Genomic DNA, 24,890 nt, shown 5'->3' with positions numbered 1-24,890 from the left:
CTATCATGGAGAGGCCAAAAGGAGCAGGATGCCACATTACAGTGTGTGCGGCCGCAACCCCTCGGGCTGATAATTGCTGATGGACGGACTCAGGCCAGGATCCACTTTCAGATCTCGATGCAAGGAGTGAGAATGAAAAAGGTAGTGGCCTTATTTCCTGTGTCCCACAATAGTCAGGAATGTACATGAACAACAAAAATTTTATGGAAACAGCTTCAGGCATTTGCCTGAAATCTAGGCATCAGGAGAATAAATGGAGTGTGTACTTCTCATTTGTCCTGCATTTGGCTTTTCCTGCAACCTAAGTGCTCCTCAGTCAACATGAAAAAGTAGCTGTGTGAGATAGGCATGTGCCCATGTTGTGAGGATGCTGCTCCTCCAAATGGTTCCTGTAGTGCTGGCCTGGTTTGAGGTCACCCGCAGAAGCAGCCTGGAAAATAGGATGTCAGAGCAGATTTATCCAGTGAGCGGGACTGTTAATAAATTTCCCTCTCCTGGTCCAAGTCCAGAGGAGATGGGACAGAGCTCATAGCCAGATGGGGAGGTTGAGAGAGCAGGCTGCTGTCCTTGACTGGTTGCCAGTTCGGTCATTGGCCTCCTTCCCATGCCCTCTGCTGCAAAGCAGACCCCCAGCCCCAGACTGTGATTTCTGGAAGCCCACAACACCTGCGGCTGTCAGAAGTGACAGTGCTCTTCCTAACACAGGGAAAGACGTGAGCTGTGGGGCGGCCTCTGCTTCAGCAGCGGGGCTGGTGTGCTGCTTCTCTGGAAACATGGTGGCAATGCAGAGAGAAGACATGAGGCACCCAGTGGGGGAGCAGGCTCTCCATAGCTTGACTCCACGCACTTCTCCGAGACAAGTGGTATCATCCAGCCCTGAAGACATGGGGCTTCCAAATGCTCTGCTCTCTCCATAGGTGGTTACCAGTTTTGGGAATAAGATGTAGGGAGATGAATCTCTCTAACCAGCAAACCACTGAAGGTACATTCATCATTCATGAAAAGCTATGACAGTTACTGATATGACAGATAAAGCTTTTTTTTTTTTTTTTAATTAATTAGGGGGGTAGTTGGACACAGACACTTAGAAAATTCACACATTTTAAATGCGTGCAAGTGATAGTGTGAAGGATGGAGAGGGAAGACAAGAGATGGTGGCTACTTGGCAGCTGGCTTTTTGGAGCTGGTCACTATTCTGAAAGACCTCAGCTATTTCATCTGATGGACCACCTCAACCTATCCTCATTTTTCCATCCTTCGCCCTTGAGTGATTTAATCTATCTTGATTCATCTGAAGATGATGATGACAATGATGAAGAGGTAACCATCCAGAGTGACAGCAAAAATGCTTACAGTAAAAAATGTTATTGTCTCTCCTTTCTCTATGCTACATCAACTGATCCTGTATTTTTAAATTGCATGCATTTCTTAAGTTCCTGTATATACCACCTCCCTTGTTACATTAATTCATTTGGGAAAAATTGCTTCGATATCTGTTGACGTCAGCTGCTTCATCTATGAGACTGAACATCTGCCATAAATCTTTTAGTTGGAGCATCCTTTCAGCCTCTTTCTGAACAGTTACGTTTTCATTGTTATCATCTTCCTCAGATGAATCAAGATCAATCAAGGGTGAAGGATGGAAAAATGGGGTAATGATGACAGTTAGCAGAGCAGGATATTAAATGGTTGGCAGCAGAACCCCAAGGCAGCAGATAAAGAAGTGATGGAGTGGTGTTTCTCTATGCTGAGCTCTTCCTCCTTATTCCAAATTCCCTACTAGGCCTGAAGGAGAGGCTGAGGAAGAGCCTGGTTTGTATAGGGAAGCTTGTCCTCTTTCCACTCTGCAGGTAAGTAGAGACCCACTGCATTAATTCTTCATGGTCTAGCTTTGCCCCATGTGTCCCTTTTGCTAACTAGTATGGACAGAAATTCAAAGTAAACACATGAAGGAGTGTTGGTTAATATTTGATTATCTTAATTTTCTTGGATGGCCCTCTTTCCCCTACAAGTCTCTTTCTGGCTTGGATCTCTCCCCTGTCCAGCTCTGACCCCACCAACCCATCATTAAAGCAGGTCTGATTTTTTTAATCAACATTTATGCTTTTGGCTATGCTGCCTCTTGCTTTGCTTGCCTGTTTGGAAAGCAGCTGTGGATGGATCGTTTAGTGCTCCCAATTTAGCTTTCAAACTAAAAAACAGAAGGTGAGGTAATGCTGCAGCCCAGCTGCGAGCAGAAGGCTCTGCCTACCTGTGGCCATGACAATCATTATGTTTCTAAAGCAGGGACTCTTCTCCATTTTGACAGGATTGCAGTTGTCAGAGGCACTTTCTCCTGCAGTCTCCCTGCTCTTAACTTACAGTTCTTTCATTAAAAGGGTCTAAACATATGGAGATGATTGAATTGGTCAGGCAGCTACTGATGGAATAGTACCCTGTTGCTATTGGACTGCTACTTGGACTCAGCAGCCACCTCTGCCTAGTAGCTCCTCTTGTTGGGGGTGAGATCCTCCACATGGGAAACTAAGTTGATTCCTTGTAGGTGGCAGCTGCATACTCTGGACATGAGCCATAGCAGTGGCACTAAATGGATGCTGTCTGGAATCCAAAGATTTAACACTATATATATTTGCTATGGAGAATGCACAGGCTGGTGTCTGTTTTCCCTCCCGGTGTAGCTCTGTTGTGGCACACAGCAGCTCGAATGCAGGAAGTGTCTCCTGTCCAAGAGCCGGACATGCTGCCCAAGTTTCAGATGTGTGTTATGACCTGGCTTACTGATGAAGCCATTAAACAAGGCACTGAGAGTTCGTATAGAAGCTCATACAGAGGGGTGGCACTGGCCACTTCTGTGGAGGTGTCGCACGAGTGTTTACTTTGGTCTGCATTCATCCCACCTAGCAGAGACATGAGGTCTGGGATCACCTTAGGCTCTTTGTTCAGGCAGAGGACGGAGGAAGGTAATACCATCCAGGGATTAGTACCATCTGAATCGTCCTCTGGAAATGTCCCTCTCACTTGATGGCTTTGGAGGGAGATGGCATTCCTAACCTGGGTGCCTCGATGAAAAGCCTGAAGTTAAATGGGTTAAATTTGGGCTTTAAAGTCCTGTTCCAGGTAGCTTCCAGGTTCGCTGTCAAACCTGGGGACATGATCAGTCCTTTCTCAGTTGTTTAAAATCACAGTATCACAGTATGTTTGGGATTGGAAGGGACCTCAAAAGATCATCTAGTCCAATCCCCCTGCTGGAGCAGGAACACCTAGGTGAGGTCGCACAGGAACATGTCCAGGCGGGTTTTGAATGTCTCCAGAGAAGGAGACTCCACAACCTCCCTGGGCAGCCTGTTCCAGTGCTCTGTCACCCTTACTGAGAAGAAGTTTTTTCTCAAATTTAAGCGGAACCTCTTGTGTTCCAGCTTGATCCCATTACCCCTTGTCCTATCATTGTTTGCCACCGAGAAGAGCCTGGCTCCATCCTCATGGCACTCACCCTTTATATATTTATAAACATTAATGAGGTCCCCCCTTAGTCTCCTCTTCTCCAAACTAAAGAGACCCAGCTCCCTCAGCCTTTCTTCATAAGGGAGGTGCTCCACTCCCTTAATCAAAATCCTTCTTAGGGAGGTGGATGGCCTGTCCTGGGAGGATGAACATCACAGATTGGATGTTTCCCCTCTTATTTTTCCTTCTTCACACTGTATATGTAAGTATAGGGAATGCATTCTGCTGTGATGGGCCAAGCAGATCTGTTTCTGCTCACAAGGCTGCAAATGATACCTGTTGATCTCTTCTCTGTTATAGGCAGAGACCTGCTCTGCTAGGCACATGAGGAGAGTCAGAGCTGTAGATTCAGGTTTTTCTTTTATTTTCTCCTTTCCCAAACTTTTTACATGTGATTGCTCTGGCATTTAAAGCTCTAGGACAGTGTTTCTGCTCAGAGAAAACAAAATCTAAATAGGAACTAAAGCTGCGCTTCTGCCACTTGAAGAGCAGAGGAAAGAGATAAAGCAGAATTGTAAAGATATATATACAATATATATACATACACACATATAAAATGTCAGCATCATCTTGTCAAGGACTTTGGGAGAGAAGAAGAGGACTAAGAATTCTCTCCTTCCAGTATTTGTTGAGATTGTGGGCTACTGGTGATAGGACAGTTGATTACGAGGACATAAAACGCCTATGGGGAGCAAGGGAATTGGGTTAGATGGAAAGAAAAACCAGTGATAAACTCTGAAGTAAGAGGAAAGGTGTGGATTTTCTGTTTTGGAAGAAGAATCTAATTTTGTTCTTTTTTGTGGGCTGATTATTCTTTTTTTTAAGGTTTCCTTAGTTTGCACTGGCACTGAGTTGCTTTATTCCCAGAACTACCCAGCTGAGTAGCTCACCTATGAATTATTGAGTAGTAAGATAACTGGTTCTCTGCCAAAAGTTAATGCATATAAGGTGCTTTTGGGGAAAGAGTATCATTGGCTGACTGTTAGTGAATGTTTGGATCTAAACTATTCATATGCTATTGGGAGCTGCATGTCACTGCCAGCCCGATTTGTTAAACAGAAGCATGTAATAATGGATGCATGGGTATGTGCTGACATCTCGTTATCTTCTAGAAGACAGAGGCAGAACCTGAGCAGTAAGTTGGTGATCTGGCACTGCTACACATGGACAGTGGGTATGTGGGTGGGCAGGAGAATCGCAGATCCACCGTAGTTGTCATCTTGCTTCATGATGCTGTAACTAGCAAAATTGGCTGTGAGTTAGAGGCAGTATTTTCATGTAGTTTGTGGGGAAAAAAAAAGATATCTAGGTTTAGGTTATGGCATTGGTCTGGCAGCAATTGAAGGTGTTAGTTCTGAAATGCCTGGTCTCTCACCCTATTTATTTCTCTTGAGCATAACTTTGCTAATTGGATTGTATGTGGGTGGGGGGAGTATCATCAGCATGCATTTCACATACAAATTTGTATGTGTCTTCTGTAGATACACCATCTTTTCCCACTTACCTTTTCAGTTAGGGGGATGTACTGTTTTGAAACCAGGCACTTGAAGGTAAGTGAGGCATGGGAACAAGGTGGCTTTACGCTGCAGAAGAATACTTGTCTTTGTAGTTTCTTGTTAGCATGAATTAATTGGGCAGGGAGTCTGAGTGGAGTTCTGGTATGTCTGGGACAGATCTTTTTTGAGGAGGCATATCTGTGAGGCAGAAGGTCTAGAAATTTGCACCTAGGATGGACTTTCTTCAAAGCACTCCGCAAAGTGAGCTAGGGGTGTCGTGTATTAATCAGCACAACTCATCATGCGGAAGAGGAAATCCTTTAGTAAGCCCTTCTTTATTATAACAAGGTAAAGACTAGTTGAGCTAATTGGCTTGGAACGTTCAGAGAAGAGGAAAGCAGAAAAGCTGGTAGTAAGTACATTTCATTTGCTCTTCTTTTAAAAGCAGTCAACTAGCTCAGAACTAAGCTTTCTCTGCTCTGAGCCCTGCTTCTCCGGTCCCTCCACCTACTTGTCTAGCAGAAAATGTACTCAAACAAATTTGTTTTGTTTGAAATAACAATACTTGCAACTCGGCTTTCAAGCACTTTGCAGAAAATACACGTTTTATCTCTTTATACATGGGGAGACTGAAGTGCAAAGGCAAAAGGCGTAGAAGATGAAAGAGATTCTGGCTTTTAGCTGAAATAGGTTGAGCAAGCCTTCCTCCATCTTCTCTCTTCTAACTACTCAATTATATTATCTCTCAGAAACAAGCAGATGAGGCTGGGCTTGTAAGTATTAGTTGGATATTTGTCTTTGCATGGAAAACTGCTGGTGCCTAATGTGCGTTCATGGGGTGTGCTTGTGACATCTTTATTACCCTGGATTATGGGACCAGGGGCTGGAATAGGAAGACACCTTTTGCTGGGATCACTTTGGTTGTCTAGAGAAGATTAGGGAAGACTGCACCCAGTGTGACTGCAGAAGGGTATCTATTGGAATTTAAATGGGTGCTGGATGGGGTCATGTAGCTCTCATGAGGCCCTGTGTTGAGGCAGCCTGTGATGATTTCCTTTCCAGAGAGAGAAATTACTGCCTGGTGTCAGTAGCCACTTTGGGTAACAAAACACAGCTAATAACTGTAACATACCACAAAGTGCAGTCTTTCATACCGCGTTACCTGTGTGTCCTTTGCAATGTTAATCCTGCAAGCGAGTGGTCAGTTATCTCTCACACGTGGGATAAGGTGAAGACGGCAAGCAGCTGTCCCACCAGCACTGCGATTGCATGGCTAAGCTTGGAGGGAGTCATTCAGCAGAGTGGGTTGAGAACTGCTGAAAATAAAGCTGCTAACCTAGCAAGGCTTGCTGTTTTCATCACTTGTGTTATGTGTTTCACTTTCTAGATTTAAATAAAAATGTAAATTATGACCAATTCTGGAAGGTAGAGGGTGTGTTTCAGAAGAGAGGAAGCCTGGGCTAAGGGCTGAAGCATGGCTCAGGATACAGGACTCATTTGTGTGACATCAGGCAGGCCATCTTTCTGCTTGTGCCTCTCTTCTTCTGCCTGGACATTGCTGTGCTGTGGTGCTCTTTGCAGCAGAGGAAACGCTGTGGGAAGTAAATCCCTGTAGAAAAGTGAGAGCACAACAGCCTGTGGCAGCTGCATGGAGCAGAGGTACAATGCAGGCAGCTGCCCATCTGTAGAGATCAGCTGCTGGTCAGGGTGGCTACAGGGAGGAAAGTGCTGCCTGTGAGTCAGAAAACAGGTTATGAGTGAGCACCTCAGCTCTGACAGCCCTTTCAAAACAAGTCAGCATTTGGGGATTGAGCAGGGTATGCTATTCACAGTCCTCACACTACAGTGGGAGAAGTAGAGTTTGCATGTGTCTTGCATAGTAGTGTTGTACTGTGGTGTCTAGGATTTTTGACCTCAGTTCTTGCCTGAGCTCTTAATCTGAGGTCTGTTCACTCAGTGTTCTGCACATGCTGGTTTGTTTAAGCTTGTCACTGATTTCTGTGCATCAGTCTACTCAAATATGAGCCTTTCTTTGCCTTTCATCCATATCGACCTGAGCAGCCTCATGAAAACATCCCCATATTTTTAAGTGGAAAAGACAATTTTCACTTATTTCTTTTTTTTTCTATAGTGCATCATTGCCATCCTGGGATGCTTTGACGTCATTGCTGGTGAAAGAAGCATCTCTGCCTTCTGGAGGCATCTCAGTTTGATGGGAACCTGCAGTGATCAGACTTGGATTCTTGACTTGGATCCTTGCATTGCAGGAATCACAAACTGTGCCCAAGCTGGACAGCACAGTAACAGTGCAAGGAGACTGTGGTCTCTCCTGCAAGCACTTTGGCTCTCATAAGGAAGAACACTCTTCCCTTCCTCAAGACTAAAATAAAAATAGACTTAAAACAAATACTTGCAGATCACAGCTCAACAGCCAGTGCACTTTGGCTTATCTAGCACAATGAACATTTCAGTCCTGGTTACTTCCAGTAAGACCAAGAAAATAAGAGGATTTGGGGGCACAAAGCAACACCCTTTGACATTTCACATTTTTCTGTTGTTCTTCCCTCGCTCTTGCCCTTCATCATCATGAACGCTGTGCTAGCTTAGAACCCTCCAGTGCTGAGCATCTGCTCTGCTTCACAGCAAGGGAGCTGCCTACAGCTCATCTTTGCTTTAGGGTGCCTGGCAAACTAGCATAGGTTGCCTGTGTTCCTCTGATTTGATTTGCTCCTAATGAGCAGGTGAGTAATTATGTTTTCTCCTGTTGCACAATAATTCTGCTGTGAAGGCAGACTGCCCTGCCTTGTGTTTCACAGGAGGCACATCTTAACAAGGTTTCTGGAGGAGCCTTGCTCCTTCAACATTGCCTTGAACGTTAATGCACTGCCCTATTCAGCCCTTTCATTGCTTCTCCTGCCGGCTAGCTCTTCTAGAGCTAAGCTGTGTGCCAAGAGAAAATGGTAATTGTCTATATTTGTTTGCTGTGTTTCTTAACAGAAGATCCCAAAGCGTTTTATATGCAGAGAGGTTTCTTACCTCCCTCTTGAAGCATAGCGGCCTCCTGCTTGCAACGTGTCTGCTGATTAACAGAGCACTTCTGCTGTGTTCACTGAAGTTCAGGGGAGACAGGAAAAGGTGTTTGAAGAGCTTCTGGACAAGGACCCTCCTTTGGAACTGGGTTAAAAACTGGGACTGACCCCCAAGCTCCTCAAAAAGCATCGTGGCAGCTTAGCGAGGCAGAACAGCCAGATACGGCTGTACTGAGCAGAACAGCTCCCTTACAGCAAGTGGGGATGCTGCTTCCCTGGGGGTGTGAGAGGCACCTGGAAAATCTTTATCATTTCCTGCAGCTCCCTGAAGGTGCCTGTGCAGGGGTCATGTTGGGGGTCCCTGCTCTGAGGCAGTCACCATCTCAGTTGTAACAGAGCTGTTCAGTTCCCAATTCTGGGGAGCATGAGCAGCAGCTCATGTAAATAAGCTTTCTTTTGCATTTAAGCCAAAGAAGAGAAAAGGCTATATTGTCATCTTCTAGGATTTGCAGTCTGAATCCCTGCCTTGATTCTGGTTCTCCCTTTTGTGTATAACCTACATGAACAAGTGTGGGCTCCCCAGTAGGCATTGGAGGCCGGAGTTGATGTCTGGCTCTGTAATTGCTGTTGACCTTTCTTTGCTTTCATATCCACTGGCAGCTTTCAGCAGTAGCTGCCCCTTGCTGTAGGACTGTGTGCATCCTTTGCAGTGATGAGATGACCTGCCTCAGTGCTCTCTCCAGAAAACCCAGGGTCTCCAGGACACCTGCAGAGTTAATGCTCGCTGGGTGTTTCCTAGTGCCAGAGACAGGAGGAGAAAATGTAATCAGTTTTTACTATATAGGCATTTTCAGACATTCCCTTCACAATAGACCCAGAGCCTGTCCCAGTGCAAATCAAGTAAATCCCATTTCCCAGCTGAAGAAGATTAAATATCTTCTGCATCCTTGGCTGTCCTGCTGTTCCTGTGACCTAAGGAAGCATCTGAATTGTCCCAGCCCTGCTCCTCTGTGGGCCTTTACCAGCCTCAGACGCTCCCTCAGGGAGGTCCAGGGGGGCACTTTCCTTGTAACACGTGTTCTTGCGGGGACACTTTGTCTGATTTCAGACCTTTTCCTCTGCCCCAGCTCCATACACTGGCACTACCTGGTGCAGTGGGGGAAGCTGCTCTCCCACCCCTCTCTCTCCTCCTCATGAGCTAGGTTGCTTTGAGTACATCTGGAGCTTTTGTGCCAGTTTTTTAAATCTTCCTTCCTTTTTCTACTTTTTTTTTTTGCTCCTCTACATCACCAGCTGGCCTTGATTATAATGTGAGACCCCACCAGCTTCAATTAAGGAGCAGATGTGACCCAAGAAATGGGATAGCAGCGAGGGATGGAGACGACACATTTGTGGCACTAGGTCTAATCAAACAACTTCTCACATTATTCTCACCGTGAGGTGTGAGACATGCGAGCCGAAGGCAAGCCAGTGCTTGGAGCACCCGCAGAGACACATTGCTAGCAAAGCCAGCTGTAATGAGCTGACCATGCCACTCAGCACGGCAATGTGAGCTCAGTCAAGGGCTGCTTTTAATCCATTTAAGTGCAGCAAAGGGTCCAGAGGCTGAGAGTTGAGAATGGATACCTGGAAAACAATCAGCCACTGCCCAACAAGGGCTGCCCGCTGGAGGGGATGCTTGTAATGCTGCATACCCACAGATGCTTCTGTGTCCCTGGGAGAGGGGACACCGTGCATGCAGACCTGTGGGGTGGTGCACGCACCACCTTCCCCTGTGGTGAAGATGGAGATGTCACTAGTGTTACAGGGCTGTAGGTGGGTCTTGCTGGAGTCAGGCTATGGGAGAAGAGAGGCTGGTATGCTGGAGCCCTCTGGGCACAGCTGTGTTCAGGGATGCTGTGTGACCCATGGTTCCCAGTGGAGCTGTGTCTGTGGCTCTGCAGATGCTGTGTGTTGCTGGTTTTTGGACCTGGCTATGCTTGGCAGCTCTCTGGACCTTTAGAGGAGGCAGGTGCTTTGTAGATCTGTGGTGTATAGAAGTTGTCTGTGGAAGAGCAGGTGCTTTGAGCCTGGACAAGGTGAGCTGTTATTGTGCTGGAGCTGCTACAAATCTGTTCTCCCTCTGTCACATTTGGGCTAACAGCTGGTTTGTGTTCAGGAAGTCTTTCTAGAGGGAGAGCTACTGTTTTTTCCCCATGTTGTAGTGTTTTAATTAACAGTTTATTGCAAGTGAAACGTATCCATCAGATGCCTGTGGAGACTGAAGTACTCTGCTATCGCATTAAATAAGGAGTAACCCAGGCAATACCAATCCAGACTTTCTCCTTGCTCTGCCTTGACCATGTCCAAATAATGAGGTTCATGTAAATTGTTACAAGGCTAAAGAACAAGACAACTCCTCCCTTTGCTGTAGAGGTGGCCACACATCACCATTCTCGTACTGCTGGCAGAGAAGCTGATATGGAAAGATGTCACTTGACTCCCAATGTTGGGGAATTGTTTCCAGAGATAAAAATAGGACCCAGAGTCCCTGCAGCCAGTCCCTGGTGTGTTGTATTGATATATTTGGGAGAGGCCCTCTAAGATTTGGACTGTGCTCTGTGGGGACCCCCATTTGTCCCTGATAACCCTGTTGGATGTTGACCATAAGAACATTAATGTAACTGCTTGGGAACACACCTGCCTGCTCAGGGAGTGCAGTTTATGGTGGGTGTGAGGACTGTGGTTATTTGGGTTAGGATCTGAGGACTGAATCCAAGCTATGATGCTCAGCTGCTTGAGTTGCACTTCTCACATGAGAGAACAGGGCTTGGCAGCTCGTCCAAGCAGTGTCTCACTGTGGGATAAGTACTTGCTAAAGGCCACCACTACCTAATAAATGGGAGGAAGGTGGGAGGTGGCTCCAGCTCAGTCAGAAGGGGATGTCGGACGACTGTTGATGCTTTTGGTTTGATGAAGCCTGGTTTCCACTAGAAAAATAAATATACTCTTGGAAATCATAGATGCCTGTCTCCTCAGAGGCACCACTGGGGTGACATGCTGAGCTAGACGGCTGTTCCCTGACAGCATCCACATCTGTTGCTCTGTTTGGTCTCCAGTCCCCCCTGTGGTGGAGCCAGCCTTCCTGGACGTGCGCCAGGGCATGGGGCGCAGCGTCACCCTGCGCTGCACCATGCTGAAGGGCAGCCCTATGAAGGTGGCCACCTCCGTCTGGCGCCTCAATGGAACGCTCCTGGCACAGCCCCTGGCAGAGCAGCAGGACTACTCGGAGCTGAAGGTGGACACCGTCAGCCGGGAGACCAGCGGTAGCTACGAGTGCAGCATTTCCAACGACGTGGGGGTCTCCACCTGCCTCTTCCAAGTGTCTGGTAAGTTGGAGGTGCACATGAGAGTGAGATGTTGGATGGGGTCGTGAACATGGGAAGCTTGCTCCCGATAAACTGATGCCAGTACAAGCAACCTCTACTGCCTCCTCCATGCATGGCGCTGTGTTTAGAAGGTTTGACTTTCAGGAAGCCAACAGGGAGATCTGCTTCCATCCTTCAGGAAGTCCTTCAAGTCTGACATGGACCTAGGGCAGTTAGTGGCAGCCACTGGTACATTTTAGCAGTGTTTGACCATTTGCCTGAAAGATACAGGACTTAAACTCAAGGCTGCCATTAGCTTTCAAGCTTGGACAACCTGTATCATAGACAAGTACTGACCAAGGTGAGTGAAAGGCTCTCTACATCCCCCAAGTAGGCTTCAAACCATCTAGTTTTCCCTTCAGAAACAATCAAACAAACACTGCATTATTTATTCATGTACTTTCCCTATGTCTCCTGTCTGTCCGTGTCTCACAATGCCTGCTAGGACAAGCATGAGCTGGGAGTAGGTACCAATACCCAGCAGATTTGCTGCTCATGGTTTTCTGTGAATCTGGCAGGCACCATGACAGGACTCCTCTCCAGCACCTGCAAATGCAAAGAGGGATGGAAGAGTTATAGCATCTGAAACCACACATCTGACCTAGCCTCTCCAGCTGATCATTAAATCTGCTTTTCCCATGACCCCTGAATTGACTTGGTCACCAGTTTCTAGACAAGCTCTCTGATGAAGTTGCCTTAATAAGCAGTAAATTCAGCCAAAATACCAGGTTTTCAGCCCAGAGCCGATTTATAATACTTTTCAAGTCAGGGCTGAACAAATGAGAATAAATAACATCCAGAGAGGCCTGATTTTGAAGCAGATATTTCCCAGGGTTTGGAAAAGCTCAGGTATGCTATAACTCTGAGATGCTCTCAGAAATGGGGAAGCGCAAACTGCTTCTACTCTTTGGACCCCTTTTGATGACCTTATTCTCATCCCCTGAGATTTCATGGAATCTGTCTGACAGTGGATTTTGCATGAGAGCTTTGGTCCTCTCTACTCTTTCTTCATATGCTTGCAACTCTCATGTCACTAAGTGATGGCAAGCCATATACTGCTATGAGTCACCACAGCAAACTCTGTCCCTAGTGAGCTTGGGAGTGCTCCCATGATCTGAGTGTCTTGCTGGAAGCAGGAAAAAAATACATATTGGCATGCTATACCCCACAAGATAAGATCCCCTCAGTAGAAAGCAGCGTGCATCCCTAGAGAGCACTCATCAGGAAAGCAGCATGCATTTCTTTTCCTGCATCCCTTCTCCGTTTCCAAGGCATTGATATCTGGTGGTGGCTTTTCAGCTCCAGACACCTCCACCTGTGTTCTGGACAGACTTTCTGAGCCTATACAGCAACCTGAAAATTAACCTAGTGGCTAGACTGCTCTGCTTGGGCTCAGGGCTGCTGGAGTGTTAATTCCCATCAGTCACAGCCTCCCTGTGTGAGCATGGGGAATGGCATGGTCTCTTTTTGTTTCTTTTCTTTGAAAGAAGGAACATCACAGAATCACAGAATGGTTAGGGTTGGAAGGGACCTCTGGAGATCATCTAGTCCAGGGTTGTCAGACTCGTTTTCACTGGGGGCCACATCAGCCTTGCAGTTGCCTTCAAATAGCCAAATGTAATTTTAGGACTGTATAAATGTAACTACTCCTACATTCGGCCTTTTTGAAGGCAACCGCAAGGCTGGTGTGGCCCCAGTGAAATGAGTTTGACACCTCTGATCTTGTCCAGTCCCCTGCTAAAGAAGGTTCTCCTGGATTTATGGCTTTACCATAAACCTTCCGATCTGACAGGGAGGCAGTGACTCATTTCTGACTCTGAGGTGTTCAGTGCACTGGAAACAGAGTGTATAAGCCTGCCCAGGATGGAATTGGTTTCTTCTGTGGATAGGAGATTAGCTTTCTGAGATGTTTTGGAAGGATAGTGAGACATCCAACCCACTCCCCTTGAGTAATTTATCAGGACAGCCCATACTGGACACTGCCTGCACTCCCACTAGCCACAAGCACCAAAAAGTCCTGAAAGATGGAGTGCTCTTCCAATCATCTGTAAGCAAAAGACAAAACTTTCTAGCAATAGTAAAAGTTTCCAGAAGGAAGTTCTAAAAGTATCTTGATGTGCTGCATTTTTATTAGAAAACTTTTTTTTTTAGCCTCTGTTTCCATCTTGGAGTCAATTAATAAGGAACTAATATCGTGCAAGATGATGATTATCATCAGTTCTGATTTTATTTCTGAATCCATTATGAAGCTTGACTTCCACAGTCAATACAAGTCAAATAAGCAGCAATTAGTCTCTGAGGTGGTTCTGAACTTCTTGCTTGTGCAAAAATTCAAGTCAATAAAAATAATAAGAAAAAAATAACTTGGAAATAAACATCAATATTATCCATCTGAGTTCATAAAAAATAAACTTTGAATCCTTTTGAGCCTAATTATAACCCCACAGAGTGGCAGGACCTGTGATTCATGTGGAAGGTGCAGCAGACCGCCTGGGGAGATGCTGTTTATGCTGTTCTGCTCTCCAGCATCAGCCCAGGCATCTTTCTGGTCTGTGCAGGTCCAGATTGGACTTGAACTTGAAAGGAGAGGTTTGGTTCAGGTCCAGTTCCTGCCTGGCCCAGGGCAGGACCTGAACCAAAAATTGAATTGCACAGGGTGAAACGAAGGTAATTTCAAATAGGGCAAAAACAGTTTGTGGGTAAGACCTTCAGTTGCTTCTGGGCCCTGTGCATTAGTCCACCAGCTGCTGGGCTCCAGGTAGTAGCCTTCAAATCCTGTTTGTTAGTGGTTCAGGACAGCAGTGGCTGGGAAAAGGTTGGGAAATGCCCTCTCTGAACCATCCAGTTTCTGGTACCTTGTTTCTCTTCTGTTTGCCATTTTCCTGCTGCCCTCTGTTTTTAAGGGGAGACGTGGGTTTAGAAAAGACATCTCCACCCCTGCAAAAGCTCCTGCTGTTTGTACCCAGGCTGAGGTCAGCATCCCCTTTGCTGCTGAGTTGACTGTCATGTTACAAAGAGGCTGGAGCACTGTGTTGCCAAGGCAGGGGAGATACAGAAGGAGCAAGGTCTCCTTTTTAATGCTGTGGTCCCTGTGTGATAAATAACTCTTTTCCTACGACCTACCAGCCAAATGATCTTTCCTTGGGGTTTGTTAGCAGGAGGCTCTGTAAAGCAGCAGATGAAACAGAAGTGCCTGTTTAAAGCTGTTACCTCAATCTTAACTACAAAGCAAGAGAGAAAAGATTAGAGCTGGTTGCAGCTGGAGAACTGAAGCTGTTCCCACCTTCTCTAGTGTCGGTCATGCCCCACTGGTGTTGCAGGGCTGATAACCTTCCCAGTAGTTTAGGCTGTGAAAGCAGTAGAGATTCACAGAAAATGATGGCACATCAGTGCAACACCAGCTACAACAGTAAAGGTTTCCGTCATGTCAAAGGCAAGTGGATGAGCTGGGCGAGCGGAGCTGTTCCACTCTGACCACATCACTTTGTAATTTTTGTTCACCTTCATCCTGCTCTTTTATTTTCCTCCCTCTTTTTTTTTTTTTTTTTCCCTCTCTCCAGCAAAAGCTTACAGCCCAGAGTTTTACTATGACACTCCGAACCCCACCTTGAGCCAGAAGCAATCCAAGAATTACTCTTACATCTTGCAGTGGACGCAGAAGGAACCCAATGCTGTGGATCCCATCCTCAAGTACCGTTTGGAAGTCCGTCAGGTAAGGTCTGCTCTTCTGGAGCCTCGGCACGTGCCCTTGGGAAGAGGACCTCTCAGGAGGCAGTTACATCAGCGTCTTCTTGCCGATTGAGAGCTGAAGGTGGTGGAACTGCCAGACCCTGATGGTCTTACACCTTCCCCACCAAATGGAAGAGATAGACCAAGTGCACAGCTTGGTGTTCATTTTCACATTCGGTGTTGGGTACAATCGAGGACTTTCAGAGTCTTGCTACTTCCCATCGAACTCTTCATGCTCAGTGTTTTGAAGGGGGTTTTAATGTGAACAAAACCCCAGAGTCATTAGTAGGTGTTGTAGATTTTACAGGCCAAAGACTCAAGCAAGTGGGATTCTGTCCTCCAAACTCCCATGAAATAAAGGGAATAAGTTGAAGAGCTTTCCAGGTAGAAACTGCAGGAAAAAGTCATTGTTTGTGTTGCAGAAGGACTTTCATACTGTCACAGTAATGAAGCTATTTGGACTATATAAACTCTGCAAGGGAAGAGAAGTGGGTTTCAAGGTTTCTGAGTCTGAAGGGAAATCATACCAGAGGTGGCGAGGGAAGAACTGAGAGAAATCTGAAGAGATCACGGGTTGGAGAAGGATAGGGAAAACAGCCTGATGTTTTCCAAAGAGCACATCAACCTAGCAAGATTGCCAGGTACTTTCATTCACAAGCAGCAAAGTGCCTGCCTTAAACATTTTTTAAAAACAGGGACATTTAAAATTGGTGATTCTTTCCGTTCAGGGGTAGCTTGGAAGCAGATGCATTTTGCAAGGAAAGTTTGTTTACTGTAGATAGAAAACAAAATAATTAAAAAGATCCAAGTGTGTCTTTCCTCTAGTTCTGCACAGTAGGCTCCAGTTTTATATCTCCTTTTGATTGTGAGCTCTCTGGAGTGGGACAGCCTTTGTTTGTTACTCAAACCATGCCGAGCACATTGTCAGTGCTTAATAATAATACAGGACACAGGGGAGCCTCTAATAATGAAGGCAGTTTGTCATAGTACCCTTTCCCTCTTAGCTGAGTTTTGCTATTATCAGCACTGCAATTCCGTGAGGTAATTTGTGACTTTTATTCTTCTCCAGTGGTGTTGAGATTCTTTTTCTTTTACATAGTACCTAAAAGTAATCTTGGATCTGTTCCTCATTAAGCTCCTACTGAAAGGGATCAAGAGAAGGGGAAATCGCATTTCTGCTTTAAATTATGACACAAAGGAAGCTGAGTGCCCGTGCAAATTTACACCCTGCCTCGTTTTGTTCATACCCCATCAGTTACTGCTGTTAATATTTCTTTTGCAGCATCACTACACAGTTGTGACGATTTAGTGGTGTGTTCTAGAGGAGTGTTATACCTGCTGTAGCCCAGTCTCATGTATGGCAAATGTCTTAGAAAAGGCTACAGGTGCCATTGTGCTGATCTGGGTCTGAATAAAGGAGGTCAGAGAGAGGATGAAGCAGAGGACTTTTATTCCCACTTTTATCAAGTGCAAGCAGGAAACACTCTGCAAAAGGCTTTCATGGTATTGCCTCCTCCTGGCCCTTCTCCAGTGAAGACACTTGCATTTCATGGTGAGATCTCGCTGAGCCCTTTTCATTTCCTTGTCCCGAGGAATCACATTCCCTCTCGTCTCCGACCTGCCACTTCCTCTGTGCTCCTGTTCTGCCTTCCTGGTGTTTTCCTCACAACATCTCACTTGGGCTCCAAGCAGCCTCGTGACACCTCCTGACCTTTCACGCTTTCCCTTGCACCGTCGCCCTCTTCCACATCTTGCAGGCTTTGCTGCTTCATTGCACCTTCCTCTCCATGCTGGGGCACCTGGGCTGAGCTTTTTGTCCTGCTGTTCCGTTGCTGGACTGCAGAACATGGTGACATTGCTGAATATAACTGTGAAAAGCTCAAAAGCTTAAAAGCATTGCTGACTGGAGAGCTCTTAGGAAAGGGGATTTGTGTGTGCCTGAATGAAAAGCCACTGTTTGCCTGTGCACCCTCCTCAGTGGATACACTGGCTTCCAGGCACTAGCTGTGGTGGCACAGAAATTCTCCTGGAGAGCTAGGATTGAAGTCAAATATCCTCCTCAGATAAAATGGGCCTTACATGTAGCCAGTCATGACTGATTTATCGCCAGGATCAAGCTGATGAAAATTTACCGAGGCAACCAGCTTATGTTCTCCTCCAGCTCTGGGACATTCCCAGCCTCAGTGGTCAGTGGCTGGTGCTCTTCAACATCTTAAGGATGAATGGAACAGCAGCTGCATGCAGTCTCAGGGTGGTAGAGGGACTTTCTGGGAGATACTAACTCTTGCTGAGCTGGAATCCAAAGGGCAGCCAGCTGGGATTTGCACTGGTTGCAAAATGCTTTACTGGTTTTCATTTTGTTCTCCCCAGTTTGCTTGAAGAGCTCTTGGCATATGTAATATGAAGATCCCTAAGTATCAGGATGCTTTGCAAGGCACCTGGGAACCCTTGAATTAAATTTTCTTGCTGCAGCTGCTGAAAATGTGGCTGGGTGAGCCTCCAAGTGCTGTGTATTAATTGGCTGGTGCTCTGGCTCCTCCAGCTCTTCCAGTTCAACAGCTTCCGAGGGCTGGTTGGGCATTCCTGGGGGGATTGCAAGCAGTCTGGAGGAATTTGGTTTCCTAAGTGATGCATGGCGTCTCCCAGCAAGACAGGCAGGTGCATTTCTACAGGAGCTGATTGTTCCCGGCGCTGCGAAGCAGGCTGAGCAGCACAGCGGACGTACCTGTTCCAGTAGAATAAAAATTAACCTTTGATTAAAACCAAATAAACAGCCTTGACAGCTTGGAGCTGCTGACCCAGGCGCAAAGCACATACAATAGCAACGTGAAGCAAGATTCTTGTAAAGCTTGTGTTGTATGTCTTGGCAAGTAGGCTGTTATTTCCTGGAGTGCATCCGTCAGGTGGGCTAGGCAGTAGCTTTGTGTGTTGAGTAGTGATTCAGAGGGGAAAACATCCCCACCAAGGAACTGCAGGGGCCTCACAGACCTCTGTCCTGTGATTTGGGAGATTTTTTCTTTCTTGATCTAAGGCAACTGATCCAAATGCCAACCACCTTCACCTTAGCCAGTGAACTTCATAAGCTTGCAGCCTTGGGTGGTTTGGTTGTGGGCAGATGCCGTGAGGCTCTTGGGGTATTTGTTTGGTCAGCTTTTTTTTAAATTCTGTTTATTCTTGTAGCATAGAAAGGCACTGAGGCATTGCACTCTAACTGAAAATGTTTTTCATTGCTTGGGGATTCAAAGCAACCTCCCCAAACCAGATCTTTGCTTAAAAAATAAAAAGCCTTTTAAGTTGCTTGTTTCTCTCTGTGTATTTTATCCCCTCCCAGAGCTCTGCTCTAACATTAAAGAGAAATGAAAAGCCATCTAATATTGCAAGCAGGTTGCATCCTGGAGGAAAGATCTGAGCTGGGCTGGTGGTTACGGTTACAGGGGATAGTGGCAGAATTACTGTGCACTTAATGAGCTGGAACCCATCTGTGACCTGAGGCTGCAGGAGAAAGAGGAAGGAGAAGGTATTGGTGCAGTAGGGTAGTTTAATCTTCATTGTGCCCCTCGAGGAGACCTGAGGCTGCTGTCTCCTCCAGACCTTCTGATATGCAGGCTCGAGCCAGCTTAACACATCCCTGCCTTTCCCCTCCTCAGAGCAGGCTCAGCTCTACCGGCCAGACAGACCCCTGTAATTTGCACCAGGCCAAGCCCCGGCCCCATTTGCTAAATTAGCTCAGTGGGTTGTCACTTCAGATTAATTCTTGTCAGGGAGACTGTCTTTAATGAGACTGGCCCTGTGCGATGGCTGAATAATTGTATGGTCTGTCTTTGTTTGTACTTTCATCCCCTCCATGTTGGATAAACATCCCCTGCTGTCTACAAAACTCATCTGGGCTCTGGCACTGGCTGCCACTTGCCTCATCAGCCAGCCAGAGCAGTGTTAATGAGAGCTGCGGCAGTGGGGAGCCGGGCTCACGGTGTGGGGAGGTGACAGATAACAGAGCTGTTTGGACAGACATAGGACAGGGGCGTTAGCAGGAATTTAATGACTGTGATTAGAGTGGAAGGTTAACTCCACTGATAGCCATCACAACACAGTGGGAGAGGTTTTACGCCAAGGCCCACGGGCTGTGGATCTGTATAGCTTCATTTCTGCCTCTGAGTTATTCTTTTACCCTCCTCTGAGCCCACTTCAGCAGTGGCTGTCAGCTGCTGTCTGTCTTTGGCTCCATTAGTGCATGGAGCCGGACACCTATCCAAGGGCACACAGACCAGGGCAGGGACATCTCTCGTTCTCTTCACGTGCCAAGCAGGGGTGATATTTCTCGAAAGGGAGGATGAGCAAGCAGTGCACCGGCCCATAGTCTTTTACATATATGTTTGAGAACACTGTTAACTCATACCACTGTGCTTTCCTCATTCATGCAGCACCATGGTTTGATGAATCCACTTGCGTGGCCATTGGCACATGAGTAACCAGCCTAGTGAAGCTGGATGTATCTTTCAGTGCTTGTAAGCAACCTTGTAAAATAAACAGCTAGTTTGTGCAACCAGGCTAGAACAAACTTCCAGAGCGAGCTAATCTACCCAGCCCTGTATTAATCAGGAGCAAGAACATCCACACCAAAAGTTTGTCTCCTCCGTCTTCAACAGTAACCAGTGTCTGAAAAAGAGCATAAACCCAAGGCAGACACATGCAGTATTGCTTTCTCTGCTTCTAGATATTATAAATCCACGTGTTTATTGGGCCCCAGGTTAGGAAAGGCTATGAACACGGAAAGGTAGTGTACTGAAGGGGGTAGTGGTGTACTTCAGCGTGTGGCGGCCCTTGCAGCAGCCCAGCTCTGTGCTCTCGGAGGTGAATTAAATCCTTTTTCTTCTGCAGATACAATGATGTCTTCAGGTGAAGCTTCTTGGGAAACTGAGCAGCGGGCGCCTTGGGGGTGGCCTGAGGGCTGCACCTTGGGGCCAGGGGAACATGAAGGCCTAGCAAAGAAAGCAGCTCTGTTCAGGGCAGTCTGGGGTGACCAAACTCACTTCACAAACCAAGGGTCTAACATTTTGCTGCTCTGGGGGATTACATGCTGTCTGGGCAATGCTGTCATTACCAAGGTAACAGCCTGACATGGGGCTGCCGACAGGCCAGGCTCCATAGCCCTCATCCCGAGGTTCACTGGGGCACCCTGTCCCCGGTGGCCCCATCCTGTGCATCCCCCACTAGTGCTGCAGTGGGGTTTTCAGCTGGGGGACACTGCAGGAGCCGAGGAGGTGAAAAAGAAAAAAGGGAAGGGGCTTGTGCTGCCGCGTCTGCTGAGAAATCCTCTTGCTGAGAAACTACTTAACTAGACATCGCAGTTTGATGTACCAGTGTGAGGCATCATGGCAAAGGGACTTTTCCTTTCTTCCTCCCTGCTAGAGCATTGCAGTCCCAGCCGGTGAGGAAGGGAGTGTGACTTCCCATGAAGCAGCAGATGGTGGTCATGGCTGCATGTGCGATGCTGCATGGATCAAAACACTTATGGAGTGTGTGACAAATGGCACATCCCTTTACTGTTCATCATTTCACTTGGTACAGGTTGTGCTTGTCCTGTCTTGCTGGCATTAGGACTGGTGACTGCAGGGACTTCGCCTCTCCATGTTTGCCCAGGACTGAATCTCAGAGCAGACCTTCTGTTGTAGAATGGCTTATAAGTCACGCCTGCCAGGAAGCTGCTGTAGTCCTGTCTTCCTTTTTGCCTGCCAGTTTGATGTCTGATCACAGGCTGCTGTCATATGGGACAATGTCAAATCAACACAATTCTACCTACCTGCTGAGTCGTCCCCTGTAGCAGGAAAAGGTGTTTTTTCAGCTTTAAATCTCCCATCTCTCCCACTGATTTTTTTTTTTAATTTTTTTATTTCAACTTCTGTTCATGCAGTGAGAATAGGCAGATTATATTTGTGCTCTCAAGTCAATTGCCTTCAGTTGTGCTAGTGGCATACGTGATGCTGTGCAGAATGCAGCCCTGAGGGAGGCAGAAAGGATGCAGAAAGAAGCCAGTGTGTCAAGAGGAGGTGTGCTTGGTGGATGGTTTGAATAGCCATCATGATACAAAGCCAGGGAAAGCAAGAGAAGGGGGAGGTGACACTGCCTTTTTAGGCTGCAAGAGGAGAAGTTTGGGACGTGCAGTGGGATTGAGTGGCAGCCATGCACGGGTAGAAGGAGAGCTGGCTGATCAATAGCATTTGATGGACAAGCTGTGCTTGAAGCTTAATGAGGTTGCTGTGTGGGACCTGGGGGTAAAGCAGCAACTTTGCCACAGGCATTTGGGAGCAGAGAGGGCAGGATCCTGCCTCAGCTGTGCTCTCTGCTGCCTGAAAATGGGACACAATGTCAATCACTGCAGCTGACAGCATGCTGAGCCATCTTTCTTTTTGTCCCTAGCAATCTGTCATGGGGGATGATGTGTCGATGAGACCAGCTGTTAGAACAAGGTTCTCTCTACCTGTGCTGTCAGGGAAGACTCCAAGACAGCTGGATGTTTGATGGGGGTGGGAAACAAGGAGCTTTTTTCACATTTCATGTATGTGTGCTTTACTGACTAAGTTGGCAACAGCAGAGCAAAGGAAGGCCTCCTGGCCATTGCTCACTGCAGGCAGAGGCATCTGCCTGGCCACAGTTGTTGCGAGCCCTGTCATCCAGAGGACAGGAGTGATTTCTATTAGGCTGGCCAGGGAAAGCCAGACACGGGCCTGACCAGCACTGAGAGGTCAGGTGGGTTCAGTGGAAATGTCTGGGAGCTGTGGGATGAGGTTTTCCCTTTAGGTCTGCCTGACATCTTCCAGTGCCACTCTTGAGACTTCCCTTTGCCCACAAGAGCTTAGCAAATGATGCCTAACTAATTAATTAGTCTGACTAATTCTGTTTTTTTGCATTCATAAATTGTTCTTCAGTATGATTCATGGTTTTCCTGAGCTGGTTATCCCTAGTTTGTAGATCATTTGTAATCAGTTAGTTGGGAAAATTGGTAGTATGAGTGGTGGCAGGTTAGTTATGCCTCAGTCTCATGGTACCAATTCTCTTCTCTGATTATCCAAACTGAGTAAGGTAACCTGCCCAAGACAAGGTAGCTGAAAGTTTTACAAGGTGGCTTGCTACTTGTAAGGTGCCTTGCAAAAGAGATTTTGTCTTAACTTCCATTTTTCATAAGTACTGCTCCTAATACAACTCAAGTACTTGACTGTGCAAGAGCGAAAGCAGGATATTGTTCAGCTTGCCTAATACAAGAGAATAATTACAAACAGTTTTCCCATTCTTAGCTCTGTTTGGAATAGTAACAGTGTCTGAAAAGAACAGTACAAATAATCTTGCTGAAAAGGCTCATATGATCTTAAAACACATCTAGTAGCAAAATCTCATCTATCTCCAGTTCCTAATGCTACTGTTCAGTGCTCACTCAGGGTAAGAATGTGAGAGAAGAGATAATCACATTCCCCCAACCAGTATGCCCCTCATATCAGCCTTGCAGGCTTGAGATGTTGTTTTCACACCATTGTGCTTGTTCCTATCCAGCAGGCTGTTGGCTTGTCTTTTACAAAGCTGAACACAGGATGAAAAATGCTTGCCAGGTATCAAAGATAAAAGTGAGTCATTTGTGTGCATCTCTTATCCACACTCCTTCAGTGGCTTCAAGGGGTACATGCTAGTTATTGAGTCTTTCTAAGAGTCCCTATCGATAAGCTGTAATGCAGCTTCCTCCAGCTTACTCTGCTCATCTCTTGTTTTCAGTAGTGAGCCCATGTTCCTCGTACTACTTCAATCTTTTCTTTGTGCACATTCTTCCCCTACCCTGTTCCTCCTTCTATTTTCTACTTCATCTCTCTTTTATTTGTGTTGGGGTTTTTTTTTGGTTTGTTTTTGGTTTTTTTTTTTTGGTTCTGTTATTGTTTTGGGTTCTTTTTTCCTGGCTCTTGCTTCCTATAACATGTTGGAGATAAGAGGAGAGAGTGTGTGAAGGGTGAGGTTTTGGAAGGGTGATGTAGTCTTTCCCGTAGCTAGTGACAAACAGGCACTAGATAGAGGAGTAGGCACTAGATAGAGGTTTTGACTGTGTTTCATAAATAAATGAAACTTATGCAGCCATGCTACCAGTGCAGGCAGCATGGAATAATGTGAAGGGCTTTATGGCTCTCCCTGCATATACTGTGCTGCGTGCCTCATCTTTCCCAGAGACAGGACTGCAAATGCAGTGGAGTTAAAGGTGGACATAGGCTCCAAAATGACATATGCCTTCATTACGTGCACGAGGCTGGGAAGCCCAGAGTCCCACTAAAAAGGCTGTTTCTGCTTTGGTAAACAATAGCCTTATCCTTTATTAATTGCTGTTTTTAAGGATAAAGGTACCCTGACAGTGCGCTCTGCCAGTGTCTGTAGAGAACCCAAAAGAAGAGGCCTGGGAGATGACAACTCCTGTTGATGGAGTTTGTCTCCCCTGGTAAGTCACAACCATATTATAGACAAAATATCTCAAAACTCACCATAGCTGCAGCTGAAAAAACCTGGACTACGCAGAGCCTGCGTGATTTTTCTTGGAGCCAGAAGTGCTGACAGCATGGTACATAAACACGTATGTGGGTCTGGCTGCCGGCAGTCATGTCCAGTGCAAGTAAATGTGTGGAAGAGGATACTGTACTCACTGAGATTAGGAATGGGTATAAAGTTGGATCCAGTAAGGCACCGAACAGTGATGGTTTTCAGATGTGAACCTCAAAAGAGGTGGGAACCATTGCTCTGGGCAGGAGGGGGCTGTGAAGCAACATGAGGGATATTGTCCTTTATTTAGCCTGTACCCATGCTGTAGACAGAGAGGTGATTTCAGGCTCTGCAGTGCATAGTGAAGAACACGTAGGATCTTGCATCAGAGGTTTAGAGCTTCCAGCCTGAACAGAAGGACCAGATGTGCCTTCAGGATCAAAGATATGTCTGTGAGACAGTAGGAGGGAGATAACAAGCATAGCTGGGCATACACGTAACCTGTCTAGCTCAGTACTAACCACAGTGACTCCAACACAGGCTCCTTGCACAGATTGGGGAGTGCATGGCTCTCCTTCCCTTCTCACCCATCACCAAATAGAGGTGCTAGTTTGCCCTTTTTTCTCCAACTCCTGGGCTCCCGCTCCTCAGGACATGCAGCCCTATGATGCCGCAATAGGCCCATGGCCCATGAGGTTGCCAGTCATGCAGTTAAGGCTTTTACTTGACTGTTTCCCTGACAGACTGAAGATTAGGTCTGTTCTTCTTAGACTGGGGAACATATGCTAATAAAATACATATTGCATATCAACCCCTAATGAAAGACATTATTGAAGAGTGTGGAACAAGCACTTACAGTAATTCATGACAGGACCAATTTGGTTTCTCTGGGAAGCTGTAAACTGCTGCTCTCGGCACATAATGAGGATGGGCAGCTGATTGTGTGTGTGAGAGGTAGAGAGAGAGGCTGTCTCCTGGCTTAGGTGGCTCCAGCTGTCCTCAGTAGCTAGCGAAGGTCGCAGTCGCTTCTCTCTTTGGAGCTGGGAATGTTTCAGGCCACAAAGGAAGCCTTCTGTTAAAGGTGATTTAGGAGAAAAAGCTACCAGGACTCCTCATTTAGACTGAATAATGGATTTGCTTTGGCTATCCATGTTTGCTTAACCCCCCAGATCTGAACCCCTGTGCTTGACTGATGAACAACACAGAAATGAATTTCAGTTCAC

General features: G+C 46.5%; 1 protein-coding gene across 1 annotated transcript in view; it reads left to right on the top strand.

The window, feature by feature from the left end:
• MDGA1 (MAM domain containing glycosylphosphatidylinositol anchor 1) overlaps positions 1–24,890 on the top strand; it is a 151,927-nt gene that overhangs the window by 81,872 nt on the left and 45,165 nt on the right. Inside the window, exons 9-10 of the mRNA XM_005503809.4 lie at positions 11,125–11,394; positions 14,994–15,145. Coding sequence (XP_005503866.1) covers positions 11,125–11,394; positions 14,994–15,145 — 422 coding nt within the window. The remainder of the gene's footprint in view (positions 1–11,124; positions 11,395–14,993; positions 15,146–24,890) is intronic.

This window comes from Columba livia, chromosome 3 (assembly GCF_036013475.1).
Source record: "Columba livia isolate bColLiv1 breed racing homer chromosome 3, bColLiv1.pat.W.v2, whole genome shotgun sequence".
In the NCBI taxonomy this organism is placed as follows: Eukaryota; Metazoa; Chordata; class Aves; order Columbiformes; family Columbidae; genus Columba; species Columba livia.
Note: the sequence above shows the minus strand (reverse complement) of the source record. Positions and strands in the feature narration are given on the sequence as shown.